At 45.6% G+C, this 13476-nt stretch overlaps 1 protein-coding gene across 1 annotated transcript; it reads left to right on the top strand.

The window, feature by feature from the left end:
• On the top strand, positions 4110-5580 carry LOC8076704. Its single transcript, XM_002438511.2, has one exon. The coding sequence runs from the start codon at positions 4206-4208 to the stop codon at positions 4965-4967; it is 762 nt and encodes a 253-aa protein (XP_002438556.2). The 5' UTR covers positions 4110-4205; the 3' UTR covers positions 4968-5580.

The raw sequence follows: 13476 nt of genomic DNA, 5'->3' as shown, positions 1-13476 counted from the left end.
ATAGAGAACATGATTTTTTTAGAAAAGGTATGAAATTAGTTTCTTATTTTTTGAGCTATTTTTTAAGATTAAATCAGATTTTATTATTTTTAATTGTGATTTTTTTGAGAAATTATTTCTATCTTTTTTTGTAAAGTCTAATTGTTTCCAAACTATTAACGTAGTCTGATTTACCTCTCTCGTGACTGATGTGATGTGGTACATGTAGGGCGGCTACAAGTATAACTATCTCTGTAAATGCGTCCATCATGTCAAAAAGGGAACCTGGTCCATTCTAAACCTTAACCAATATAATCTCTCCCAACACCATACATGGAGCCATCCCAAACTTCTCTCTTATCCATGAGAGCCTTCCCTCCTAATCGCCCTAGATATATATTTCTCTCGCTCTTAGACTTCTCTCTTAGTCTCCCTCCCCCAACACCGAGAGATCCCCTCTATTGCTGCTCTTGCCCCTTCCCTCAGTCGATGCAAACCTTGGCAAGGGGTGCACACATTTGACATGGGTCTTTGGATCTGGCGAGGGGTCCCACAAGGACCCAACAGGTACTAGTGGGGTTGGTCACCTTTGGCCAGAGAGGAAGAAGCCAAAGAGGGCACGCCTACGCATCGTCATGGAAGGCCCCATGGAGGATGACGACTTTGAGGAGAGTCCCATAGAGAACAATGACTTTGAGGCCAACTTCGATGAGTTCAAGGGTGGCATCCGAGGTGTTCAAGGCTACCAATGCCTGTGCAGATTCCACCAGCTCTCTACATGCCATTGCCATCGTCTTCGGTCTTGTGCAAATCCCACTAATGACCTTCACTCTCTCTCTCCATCTTCATTGGTATCTCTCCTCTCTACCTCTTCCTTACAAGTCAAAGTGTAGGGTGGATCCCGAGTAGTGACAAAGGCGACAAGGGCGACATTTATGATGGAGAAGGTGGCCCATGAATGAGATTCGTTAATGAGCTTTTCATCAGCGGCATGCTTAGCGATGGGGTAGCAACGGGGCTATAGAATTACTTAATGGATTAGCAAAGGCGGGCAATGGTGAACGACTTTGTAGATTTAGATTTTCATTAAAACAAACCCTTTCATAGAGGCAGACATGGAGGCCACCTATGGAAATATATTTGCCCCATCTCTAAAAAGCTTTAGAAGTAGGTGTTGCAAAAATTTAGAATTTGTTAAACATAGTTAGATGAATACAAATTTTATATCGAAGCTATAGATCTCAAAAAGATATAAAACTTTATCGTTGATATTATGTTTATTTCAGGTCATTTAGAGTCCAAAAAGTATGTTTTATTTCCTTTTTTAAAAAAAATTCAAATGGAGACATGTCCCGTACCAAAGTAGTAAATCATGGTGATCAACCACAACTTGTAGTTGAAACTTTTCCCATTTTAGATCATTTAGGGCCCAAATATTGAGTATAAAATTCTAGAATAAGACAAAACAATAGCATACATGTTATATCATGAGCGAGGGCAAAAGTCATGAGTTTGAATCTTAAGAAATGCCTGCATTTATTTTATAGAAAAAATATGTGTGACTAGTGAGTTAGTGGCGACTTGCGATCATGATGCGTTGCTAGTGGGTTGTTCTTGAGATTAAATATTTTAAATACTTTTACTACTTTTATGTCTTCTTAAATTTCTAAGAAATTATTTCTAAGGTAGTTGGTATTTCCGAGGTGGTTGGAAAACCAACTGCCCCTATAAATTGATTGGAGCGGTTGAATATCTGCTCCTAATAAAAATCATCACTCAAATAGTGGTGAACAACCTCTAAAAACAGTTTCACCGTCTCTACAAATGTTCTTCATAGTACTGTAAAGTTCAAGCATTTATAACTAATCAAAGTTTACAAAAAAATCTGGATCAGAATGTAACCAATCATGAACTTTTTATTTGAGGACCGTACCAAAATTCACATGACCCCATAATATAAAATAAGATGTCCATATCCTTAATACAAGGGGTAATGCTGCATATAGATGCCGAAGTGCCGAACATATATACTCTTTTCATCTTAAAATAACTATCGTTCTCGTTTCTCGAGAAATAACTTTAATTAAATATACTGTATAATTAGTATCATTGGAAACATATTTAAATCTAGTTTTTTAAATAAATTTATTTAAAAATATAAATATTATACGTATTTTCTATAAATCGAGTTAAATTTGTAACACATGAAAATCGAAAACAATATTTAATTTAGGACAGAGGTAGTATGTCACTGATGACATAACATGAACTACCAACACGTCTATTTCGCATAATATCTACGGTCCCCTGATGCTTATGGCAACGGGGGAAAAAAAATCCATGGCTACCGTCACGCAACGTCGATCAGTTTCAGTTTGCGTAGACCATGTGACTTGCAAACTTTACGCACTTACTGCTCGGACATGTTGATAAGCTATAGGCCTATAGCCCTGCTTTTCTGATAGCGATAAATTAAATGATGACTAGGAGTATATATGGCCCCAGCTCTAGAGAAAAAGGCTGATAAGTCATGCATGTAAGGTATGATAAGCTGATAGCTTTTGTGAAAAGGAGCTATGCTTTGAGCTGATTACTTATCGCTCGATCCCATTTCTCCTTTTCATTTTTCTCTAGAAGCTTCTGAGAAATAATAGTTGCTACTAAGGAGAGTTGTAGCTTGATAGCAAATTTTAGAGTTCTGGATATATATATATACATGCATGCTTCGATAGACAATTACTCTGGCCAGTGATGATTCATGCATGAAGCAGCTGTGAGCCCACATTCCAAATCAATATTTAGAGTGTCCTGTTCGTTTAGGGTTTAGGATTTAGTTTGGGCTGGGCAGATTTTGGAGCCCAACCAATCAGACCTTGTATTTTTTACGACCACGTATATATATATCTTCAGACCAAAATTTAAAGGCTGTCTAGTAGTACATTCCATTTTATTTATATTATTAGAAATTCTGTTTAAAGTGTAATGGTTCAACCGAGGCCGGCCGGACAGACAATATCTGGCAGGAGCCGGACATTGATTCTCAAAACTCTACTCCATTCTTACTAGCTAGTTGCGAAGAACTGCGACGACGTCCTAGTCTAGAAATTAAAGCCCAGTTCGAGACGTCTCCGGCGGCCATGGCGAGCTGCTCGTGAACCACTATGCTTTCCAGCCTGTCGTCCATGCAGGAGACGGAATCATGGCCATGGATAACCTTAGTGATGTTGACTATCTGAAAATTTAATTATTACACAACATGTGATAGCTGTAAATAAATACATACAGTACAATATTAATTTATGTGAGAACCAAACATGTATTAAACTACTCCCTCCGTCCCAAATTATAAGTCATTCCAAGAATCTTGGAGAGTCAAAGTTTTTGAAGTTTGACCAAATTTATATAGCAAAATAATAACATTTTTGGTACCAACCAAGTATCATTAGATTCTTTGTTAGTTATATTTTCATAGTGTACCTATTTTATGACATAAATCTTTATATTTCTCTTTATATTTTTGGTCAAACTTGAAAATGCTTTGACTCTCCAAGATTTTTGGAATGACTTATAATTTGGAACGGAGGGAGTAAATCTCATCTGACTAGGCCTCAAATAATTAATTTGTTAATCACATGATGATGTGGGAAACAAACCGTGAACAAAATCATATAATCACGCCCTCAACAGTAGTACTGTTGGCAACACCAAAACATAGCCGCGACCGCAATGCAACTGGCTTGATTTCACGATCACCATTTGCATATTTATTAGTATTACAAATATATATGTACGCGCCGGCCATTTTCCACCCTACGTACATGCTGATGATGATGCCCCTCCCCCTGTGCTGTTGGACACGGTATCACGTGCATAGGATCAGAATCGCGCGCGTCATGCATCGCCGCCCCCCTCAACTTGGCGAAAAGGTTCTCTCAGCCGCTACTACCACTTTCTACCAGATCTCGAGGTCAAGATTTGTGCAGTGGTGCGCCGCATATCCACCACTATTTACACGCATCAAGTTGCACGCCACCTTTTTGACACATTGAGTGGCTATTACCACGCATGCCCGACCTGTCAAGCCTCTATAAATAGCTCCCATGCATGGCTGCTCTCATGCATATATAGTTTGCATACATAGCAACAGTGTTAGCAATCTTCACTTTGAAGTTTGAACTTAAGTTAGTTGTGCCAAGAATATTCACCAAGAGATTTGATCCGTACATATGGCTCCCAGCAGAGAGGCGTGTGCGGTCGCCATGGCCATGGCGGCGCCGTTCATTGCGATGGCGAGCAATAACATCGGCAGCGCCAGCGCCAACAACGCCACAGGCGGCGGCAACGGTGACATCAAGCGGCGCCGGACCTCGTCCGACGCCCTGCAGCGCACCGTCTCCGACGTCTCCTACGAGCTCCACCACCACCACCACCACCACCAGCACGGCGCCGGCGGCGTCAACAAGCAGGAGAAGACGAAGGCGGCGGATCAGGCCGAGCAGCAGCTGCTGCTGCACCCCGTGCCTGAGGTGCAGGACGCCAAGTGCGAGTGCTGCGGCATGTCGGAGGAGTGCACGCCCGAGTACATCCGCGGCGTGCGCGGCAGGTTCGCGGGCCGCTGGGTCTGCGGCCTGTGCGCCGAGGCCGTGACGGAGGAGGCCGAGAAGATGAACGGCGGCGGCGGCGGGACGCTGGAGGAGGCGCTCAGGGCGCACATGGGCGTGTGCAAGCGCTTCAACGGCTTCGGCCGGACGCACCCGGTGCTGTTCCAGGCCGAGGCCATGCGGGAGATCCTCAGGCGCCGGGCCAAGCTCGGCCCCAGGTCCAGGTCCAGCATCAACCCTAGGGAGGTCAGGGAAGTCGCCGTCGGCGCCAAGGCCGGCAGCGGCGGCGGCGGCACTACTGGGATCGCTCGCAGCTCCAGCTGCATGCCCTTCATCACCGACGACTTCAACGAACGGGCAACGTCGTCGTCCATCAACAAAAACTGATTCGATCAGTTGTTGGTTGACGATGATGAGTTTTTAGCATGATGGCAAGCTTGCACTTCTTTGACCTTCAATTCTTTTTGTAGGCTAGAGGGTGCATTAGTTTGCTGCTTGGTGCTTCGTTATTAAGTAGCTTTCAATTTATTAGCGGCCGGACTAGAGAGTGCATGCTTTTGTTTACATGCCATTGTGGCTGTTTTTTGCTCACTTCTAGCTTTGAGCGAGCTAGAACCTTGGGCAGCGTTAGTAGTAGTCTAGTCATGCTTAGTCTGGTTTGTTCATGCAACCTCTGTTGCATGGAGACCGATCAAATTGAAGTTGTTTCAGGGTGCAGGTTTTTCCAGCTGATAGGTCATCAGTGGAATATGCATATATGGTCACCCTTTGGTAGCGTTGAGGTCGTGGCTGATGGGGTAGCAGTTGTTTTTTTATGGGGCTTTGCTTGGGACTCTTGTGCCTTTTTGCCTCACAAGCGGCGCTGACATCAGCTCTATCTATATGCTTAAAATTGTAATTCTATGCCTGCCCCAATTTTATTGGGCATATAGTATGTAATATGAAGGATTTGTACCCCGGACTTTCTAAATAAATAAATATAATATAGTGATATGTGGATGTTTGTGCTTTATTCTACATGTATCCTTAAAAGATTATGTGATTTAAAATTCACTTGCAATCTTTTATCTTTCATTTTTGTTAACACTCAAAAGTGTCCAAAGTGCATCATGAACTCCATCATGTTTCTATTGTCAAGACAGTCAGAAAGCATACTTACATCACATTTGAAGCCTAGACGAAGGAAACGACTTTTTTGAGGGCTGACCTAGCCAGAGTCGGCTTAGCCGACTTAGTGACTTCCTGAAATGCAAAAATAGACTTCACCATTACCCAAAATAATTTTGGGTATAACAGGTATTACCTGAAACCGAATCTGAAATATTGGGTACTTGAAAATTCGGGTAATGCTATTTTGGGACAACATCGGATAGCGTTTTTGAAACCCCAAATTTCTTAAAACTCGAATTACCCAACCCAATTTTTTTGGGTAACCCGAATGCCCACGCTTAGCCCTCGCCGCCGCAGTGCCACTGGCGCCGACGAGCAACCGCTGATGCACGAGCACTGGGCCATGGGCATACGTGGCTGGGTTGCCTAGAGTCGCCTCAGGCCTAGAGGTGCTACTGTGCCACTCCTTCCTCGTCGCCGACGAGCTTCCACTGGCTGGAATTGGTCCTCTGGTTTAGGGGAGGACAAAATTGAAGTTGTTCCACGAGCTTCCCCTCTTATTTAGGGGAGGACAAAATTAGAAACAAATAAGAGGGGCTAGGTGCAAACCGTAGAGAGATGAGAATAGTGCCAAATAGTGTTGATGAACTACGGATTCAATAGTGGAAACTCCAAGGGTCTAGCTACAATGTGTTTGTCCTTTATGAGTTTCCCTTTTGTTTTTAGGTTTTAATCTTTTTAGGTTTAAATCGACTCAAACTTTTAAAAAAATTGTAGTAATTCATAGAACAATCTTGAAATGTAAAATCTAGCTATGTTAGATTCTTCATCTATGATTTATGTACTTGTTGACACCGTTTTTGGGCACGTGTCCAAGATGGCAGGATAGGGTGGCAGTACAATGCGGGTTGCTGATGAGGATGGTTGCCGATGAGGGAGAGGTTGGATGTGACTAAGTCCACAGGCAGTAATATGGTGCCGATGGCTGGGTAAAAAGGTCTGCCGATGACTATGGCAAGGGGATTGCCGATGACGCGAAGGAGGAGTCCGGAAGCTGCCAGTTGTCATCTGGAGGAGTTTCGGTTTGTCACGAAGGATAGTTTTATTATTTCCTTAGTTATTTGCATCGTTTTGTATACGGATTCCGTGTAATTTGGAATTCGAATTCTAATCGTGTCTGGTCGTAGCTCTTTGAGCAGGGTATAAATATAAACCCTAGGACCTTGTAATCAAGATATGAAGAAATCAATCAAACACACGTTTTACTCATATTCCAGCATCTACTTTTTCGACGACTTCGTCATACTTTTTTCTTTTTATTACGAGTTCTTAGGGATTCGTCGACTTAAGCTCGGCGTGTTCTCGAGTTCCGCGTGAATACCTCTTAGCCGTGACATCCGGGCGCATCGCTGTTGTCAGGACTAAAGTATTCGAGTTATCACCTTTGCCGATAGCAAGGTCAAATCGGCTGGCACGCCTTAACGTTTGAATCGGGTATTAGCCCTTTGTGTTTGCAGATCAGTTTTGCATCAACACATCTTTTGGCACGCCCGGTGGGACTGATTCAAGATCAAGATCAACATGTCGATCTCCGACCTCGATCAAGAGAACGTCATCCCCGTGACGGAGGCCAACCTCAAGGATGAGCAAAAGCAAGCTATTGCCCAAGCCATGGAAGAGTTCAAGCAGCAGTGCCTGAAGTCTTTCAGCATAAACAGGAGCGGCGAAGTGGTCCAGAAAGATGCACTGCCGGCACCACGGCAGGTCACCTTCGACGCCAACCCTGGCAAGCTTCAAGATATGGTAGACAATGCCATCAATCGAGCGTTGATTAACCAAGCTGGCGTACTGTCTAATACGGTTTTCAACGCCGTGGCAAGAACTTTCAAGGAAGGACAAATCCCGCCAGATTATGTGGGGCCCTCCCATCATCAGCCAACGGCACCAGAGGTCACGGCTCCATCGGCTGCCTTGACGAATGTAAGTGCACAGTCTGCCGTCCCTCCAAGTACATTGGGGACTACTGGTGCACTATCTATGCCGATGGCAACCAACCCACAAATTTCAGTTGGGCAGCATAAACTGACAACAGATATGTTGGCATCGGCAATGTCAGGGTTAAATCTTCCTCCTAACTGGTGGGGTTATGGTATGCCTCCAGAGTTGACGCCGGGAACATCACAGATAACTGACATGAGGGGCAAAACTCCTATGACATCGGCGCCTTCCAATGTGCCGGTGAACCAGAGTCCTCGGTATACCACAACTACTACTGCAAGGCCTCACACTGGAAATCCTCAAGATTCAATGTTCCAGATGCCCAACGCATCGGCAGAGTCAATGCTGATGCAACAGAGGCCTATGGCCCAGTCGGGGTATGTCAATTCAACGACGGTACCCAATTACCAATCATCGGCAGCATCTATGCCGATGAACGCTAATAATGGATGGCTTGGACAGCAAGCCTTTCCACAGTCGCCCCAGCAAGGTTATCAGACTACGGGGTTCCAGCAAGGGCAGGTTTATCCCGGGTTCCAAGGTCAGGGAATTCCCAACCAGCCAATAAATTTTGGACAGCAACTCGGAGGACAGCTGAAAGGTCCTAATATGGCTAGAGGGGGGGGGGTGAATAGCCTATTAAAAAATTCTACACACTTACTAGAGCAAGAGGTTAGTAAATAACAAAGCGAAGCTTTTTGCTCTAGCTCTAATGGGGTGTTTGCAAGCCACCTATCCAACAATTCTAGTTGATATAATCACTAGGCACGCAAGAGCTATGTCACTACTTACACTAGAAAGCTACCTAAAATTTCTATACAAGTAAGTACGCTACTCTAGTTTGCGGGAATATAAAAGAGTGGATGAGATAATTATACCACCGAGTAGGGGATGACCAATCACCAATATAAACAATCAAGCACCGGGAGAATGCCAATCAAACACAATTGAAACGCCGATTTTTCTCCCGAGGTTCACGTGCTTGCCGGCACGCTACGTCCCCGTTGTGTCGACCAACACTTGGTGGTTCGGTGGCTAAGAGGTGTAGCACGAACCTCGTCCTCACTAGGACACCACAAGAACCAACCCACAAGTGAGGTAACTCAATGACACGAGCAATCCACTAGAGTTACCTTTCGGCTCTCCGCCGGGGAAGGTACAAGACCCCTCACAATCACCGGGAGATGGCCACGAACAATCACCAACTCGTGCCAATCCTCCTCCGCTGCTCCAAGCCGTCTAGGTGGCGGCAACCACCAAGAGTAACAAGAAAAACCGCAGCTAGAACGATCCCCAAGTGCCACTAGATGCAATCACTCAAGCAAATGCACTTGGAATCACTCCCAATCTCACAAAGATGTATAATCTATGAAGGAGATGAGTGGGAGGTGTTTGCTTAGGCTCACAAGGATGTCAAGTATGTTAGAATGCCAAGAGTATGTGCCCCAAGCCGACCAAACACGTATTTATAACCCCTCAAGCAAATAGAGCCGTTGGCTCTTTCACTGGGCAAACTGCGGGGTCACCGGACGCTCTTAAAGGGGCACCGGACGCTCAACACCAGCGTCCGGTGCTCCAACGTCAGCCACGTGTCATGCTCGTGTCAGAATCTAACGGTCACCTGCAGTGCACCGGACGCTGAGCAAGTGAGCACCGGACGGTCCGGTGCACACCGGACTCATGCGCAGAGAGCTCCGCAAACTTGCATGTTCACCGGACGCGAGCCACCGGACGCACCCTCAGCGTCCGGTGCTCACCGGACCCATGCGCAGAGAGGGTCGTAAAACGCCCGCACACCGGACGCTAACCACCGGACGCTCAAGCCAGCGTCCGGTGCCTATCGTCCGGTGCCTTACCCTAGCTGGGCCAGGCACTGTCTGCACCGGACGCTCAGACACAGCGTCCGGTGCTCCAGAAGCCAGCGTCCGGTGAGTGTTTTCTCAGCGAGAAACACTCCCGCGACTTCTCCAAATTTCCCACCGGCGCAATAGAAAATATGCACTTCATTTTCTCGAAAAGCGCCGAATCCCGCCTCGCAAGCTCGGCGGAAGGGAGTGAGGAACCCATCCTCTCTCTACCTTTCAAACTCCACCTCCTTCTCAAAGTGTGCCAACACCACAAAGTGTAAACCAACTTGTGCACGTGTGTTAGCATTTTCACAACCATTTTCTTCGAAGGAGTTAAGTTAGCTCACTAGGTTCTAAATGCATGCACATGAACAATGACACCTAGTGGCACTTGATAACCGCTTAGCCAAAGAATTCCCCTCTTTATAGTACGACTATCTATCCTAAATGTGATCACACCCTCTATGGTGTCTTGATCACCAAAACCAAAACCCTAAGCAATACCTTTGCCTTGATCTCCAAAGGGTTTTGTTTTTCTCTTTCTTCTTTTCCAAGTTGAGCACTTGATCATCTTGTGGTCATCACCGTCATCACCATGATCATTACTTGCTCCATCACATGGTATGTACCAACCTCATTAAGTCTACACACACTTAGTATAGAGGTTAGTACTAGGGTTTCATCAATTATCCAAAACCAAACTAGGGCTTTCAACAGCCAATCGGTGGACAGCAGTTTGGTAGTCCGCAGATTGGAGGACAGGTGACCAATACAATGTTCCATACAGGTCGCGTCCCGAACAGACACGTGGAGGTTCGCCACCAAATGCCAGATCCGCAGCCGCCTCATCGGCAAGATGCCGATGCGTATTGGGCCGATAAGATTGCTGAAGTAATGAGGGAACAATTTGGGATAAAACCCAAAGTCAACACTTATTCTTATCGGACACCGTATCCTCCAGCGTATGATTTGATCCCGCTTCCACATCGGTACAAGGTACCAGATTTTACAAAGTTTTCCGGACAGGACGACACGTCAACCATGGAGCATGTCAACAGGTTCATTATTCAATGTGGAGAGGCTGGTAACAGGGACGAATTGAGGGTTCGTCTATTTTCATCATCATTGTCCGGATCGGCCTTTACTTGGTTCATATCATTACCTCCTAACTCAGTAATTACTTGGGCCGATCTAGAGAAGCAATTCCACAGATACTTCTTCTCGGGGGTTCATGAGAAGAAGATCACCGACTTGGTCAAGTTGAGGCAACGTAATGATGAGTCGGTTGAAGGATTTGTGCAGAGGATACGAGAGGTCAAGAATAAATGCTATAGCCTGGTTCTGGATGATCGGCAGCTAGCCGATTTGGCTTTCCAGGGTTTGTTGCCACATATCAGGGATAAGTATGCCTCTCAGGAATTCGAAAGTTTAAGTCACTTGGTGCAGAGGATATCTGATCAAGACATCAAGCCTTTCGAGCCTAAGAGGGCATGGAATAAGAAAGTCTCATTTGTTGATGAAGCAACAAGCTCAGATTCCGATGAAGAACCAGTAATCGGTTTGGCAGAGTGGGTAAAAAACAAGAAGCCGATGTCTTGTCCTTTTGGGCAGAAGGAACCAGAGAAGTTCGCCTTTGATACCGCCAAGGCCGATAGGATATTTGACTTTCTACTTCAGGAAGGTCAGATCAAACTGTCACCTAACCATGTGATTCCATCGGCAGAAGAGTTGAAGAGGATGAGATATTGCAAGTGGCATAATGCGACTTCACATGACACCAACGAGTGCAAAGTATTCAGACAGCAGCTGCAATCGGCTATAGAGTCAGGGAGAATCAAGTTTGACAGTGCTAAAACCCAGAAGCCGATGAAGATAGACCAACATCCTTTCCCGACAAACATGTTGGACGCTAAGGGGAAGGCTAAGGTCTTAACGTCGGAAACAGCTGAGAAGAGTGCATCGGTAGATCCTCAGCATCAAGTTACTACTGCCGATGCAAGAAATAAGGGCTTGGTCCAGGAAGGGACTAGCTCGGGAAGGCCTCCTCGGTCTGGTATCGTCATAACTCATAGAAGGCCACGAGGAAATTGGCAACAACGGGAAGATCGGTATCGGCGCCAGCAGGAAGATTATCGACGAGAAGAAGAAAGACGCCGACAGGAGTGGAATCGGCACAGGGATCATTGGAATTGTCCATTCTTCATCCATTGTTGGGAGGAAAATATGAAGCTTCCTACTGTCAGAGACTGCCCTGAGTGCAACGGTTATGATCGGTACGGTAGAACCGATCGGCGTTATCATGATGATGAACGGCGATTTAATGGGCCAATCAGAGGAAGGGCGTCAGTTCATGATCGGCTGGGAGGCAGGCTTAGCATTCACGATCGGCTCAGTGACCGTGTCCGGTATTTCCCCCGGAACCAAGAGGAGCTCGAAGGGATGGCTGATGCGCGGGTTCCCGATGAATTCATATTTTGCAGGGATGCTAACACGCATCGCATGGAGTCAAGAGAGAACCAACGCCCGACGGTGAGGCAAAGGCCACTTCCTCCATGGTGCCCTCAAGGATTAACCAAGACACAGAAAAGGAGGTTGCAACGTGAAAGGCAGGAAGAGCTAAATAAAGAAGAGAACTCTGGAAGTCGGCAGCCGTCAGACACTAAGAGGGAAGGTCCATCGGCTGGCGTCAACATGGTCTTCATGTTGCCGATGGAGTTTCTTGCACCAGCCAGTGACAATGAGTTGGAATTTTCTGATCAGATAGCTCAGTTAGCTCTGGATCCGATGACGGCTATCTTTGAGAAACCTGCCGATGACGAGAGGCAGCATCTTAAAGCTTTGTTCCTCAAAGGGAGGGTTGATGGGCAGCCAATGACTAAGATCCTAGTTGATGGTGGAGCTGCTATTAATATTATGCCGTATGCAGTATATCGGAAGCTTGGGAAAGGGGATCAAGATCTGACCAAGACCGATATGATGCTCAAAGACTTTGAGGGAAACGTGTCTCCAGTCAAGAGGGCGATATGTGCGGAGTTGACCATCGGCAGCAAAACCTTGCCGACAACTTTTTTCGTGATCAGCGGAAAAGGTGCCTACAATTTATTATTGGGGAGAGATTGGATTCATGCCAATTGTTGTGTCCCATCTACAATGCATCAGTGCTTGGTTCAGTGGGTAGGTGACAAGATTGAGATCGTCCCAGGGGATTCTTCCTATGTTATCGCATCGGCAGAAGCGGATACTTATGAAAGGACTAGGTGCATTTCAGGAGAAGTTTGGGAGAAAGATTTTCTCAAAGTTGCCGATTATGAGATTCCACCGATCCAAGCAGTCGGTTCTGACGACGGTTTTTAATGGATAGATTCGCCGATGATGGAAAATTAGGCCAGGGGTTCACATCGGCCGATGATTTGGTAGAAGTAGATATAGGTAGTGGTGATAAGCCTAGGCCTACTTTTATTAGTGCTAAATTAGATCCTGAGTGTAAGCGACAATTGACTAGTTTGTTAAAGGAATATAAAGATTGCTTTGCTTGGGATTATACAGAGATGCCTGGTTTAGACCGATCAATTGTCGAACATCGGTTACCCATCAAGTCTGGATTTCGGCCACATCAGCAACCAGCCCACCGATGTAATCCTAACATTCTACCTGATATTAAGACCGAAATCACTAAACTTATTGAAGCTAAGTTTATTCGGCAGTATCGGTATGCCGAATGGATTTCCAATGTTGTTCCGGTTTACAAGAAGAACGGGAAGCTTCGGGTGTGCATTGATTTCAGGAATCTCAATAAAGCTACGCCGATGGATGGATACCCAATGCCTGTCGCCGATCTACTGGTTGATGCTGCGGCCGGCCATCGGGTTATCAGCTTCATGGATGGTAATGCGGGTTACAATCAAATATTCATGGCAGAGGAAGATATTCCAAAAACCGCA

This window comes from Sorghum bicolor, chromosome 10 (assembly GCF_000003195.3).
Source record: "Sorghum bicolor cultivar BTx623 chromosome 10, Sorghum_bicolor_NCBIv3, whole genome shotgun sequence".
In the NCBI taxonomy this organism is placed as follows: Eukaryota; Viridiplantae; Streptophyta; class Magnoliopsida; order Poales; family Poaceae; genus Sorghum; species Sorghum bicolor.
Note: the sequence above shows the minus strand (reverse complement) of the source record. Positions and strands in the feature narration are given on the sequence as shown.

What these genes read in the sequence shown, in the direction of transcription:
- LOC8076704 (XM_002438511.2), top strand. Translation starts at nt 4,206, where the DNA reads ATGGCTCCCAGCAGAGAGGCGTGTGCGGTCGCCATGGCCATGGCGGCG.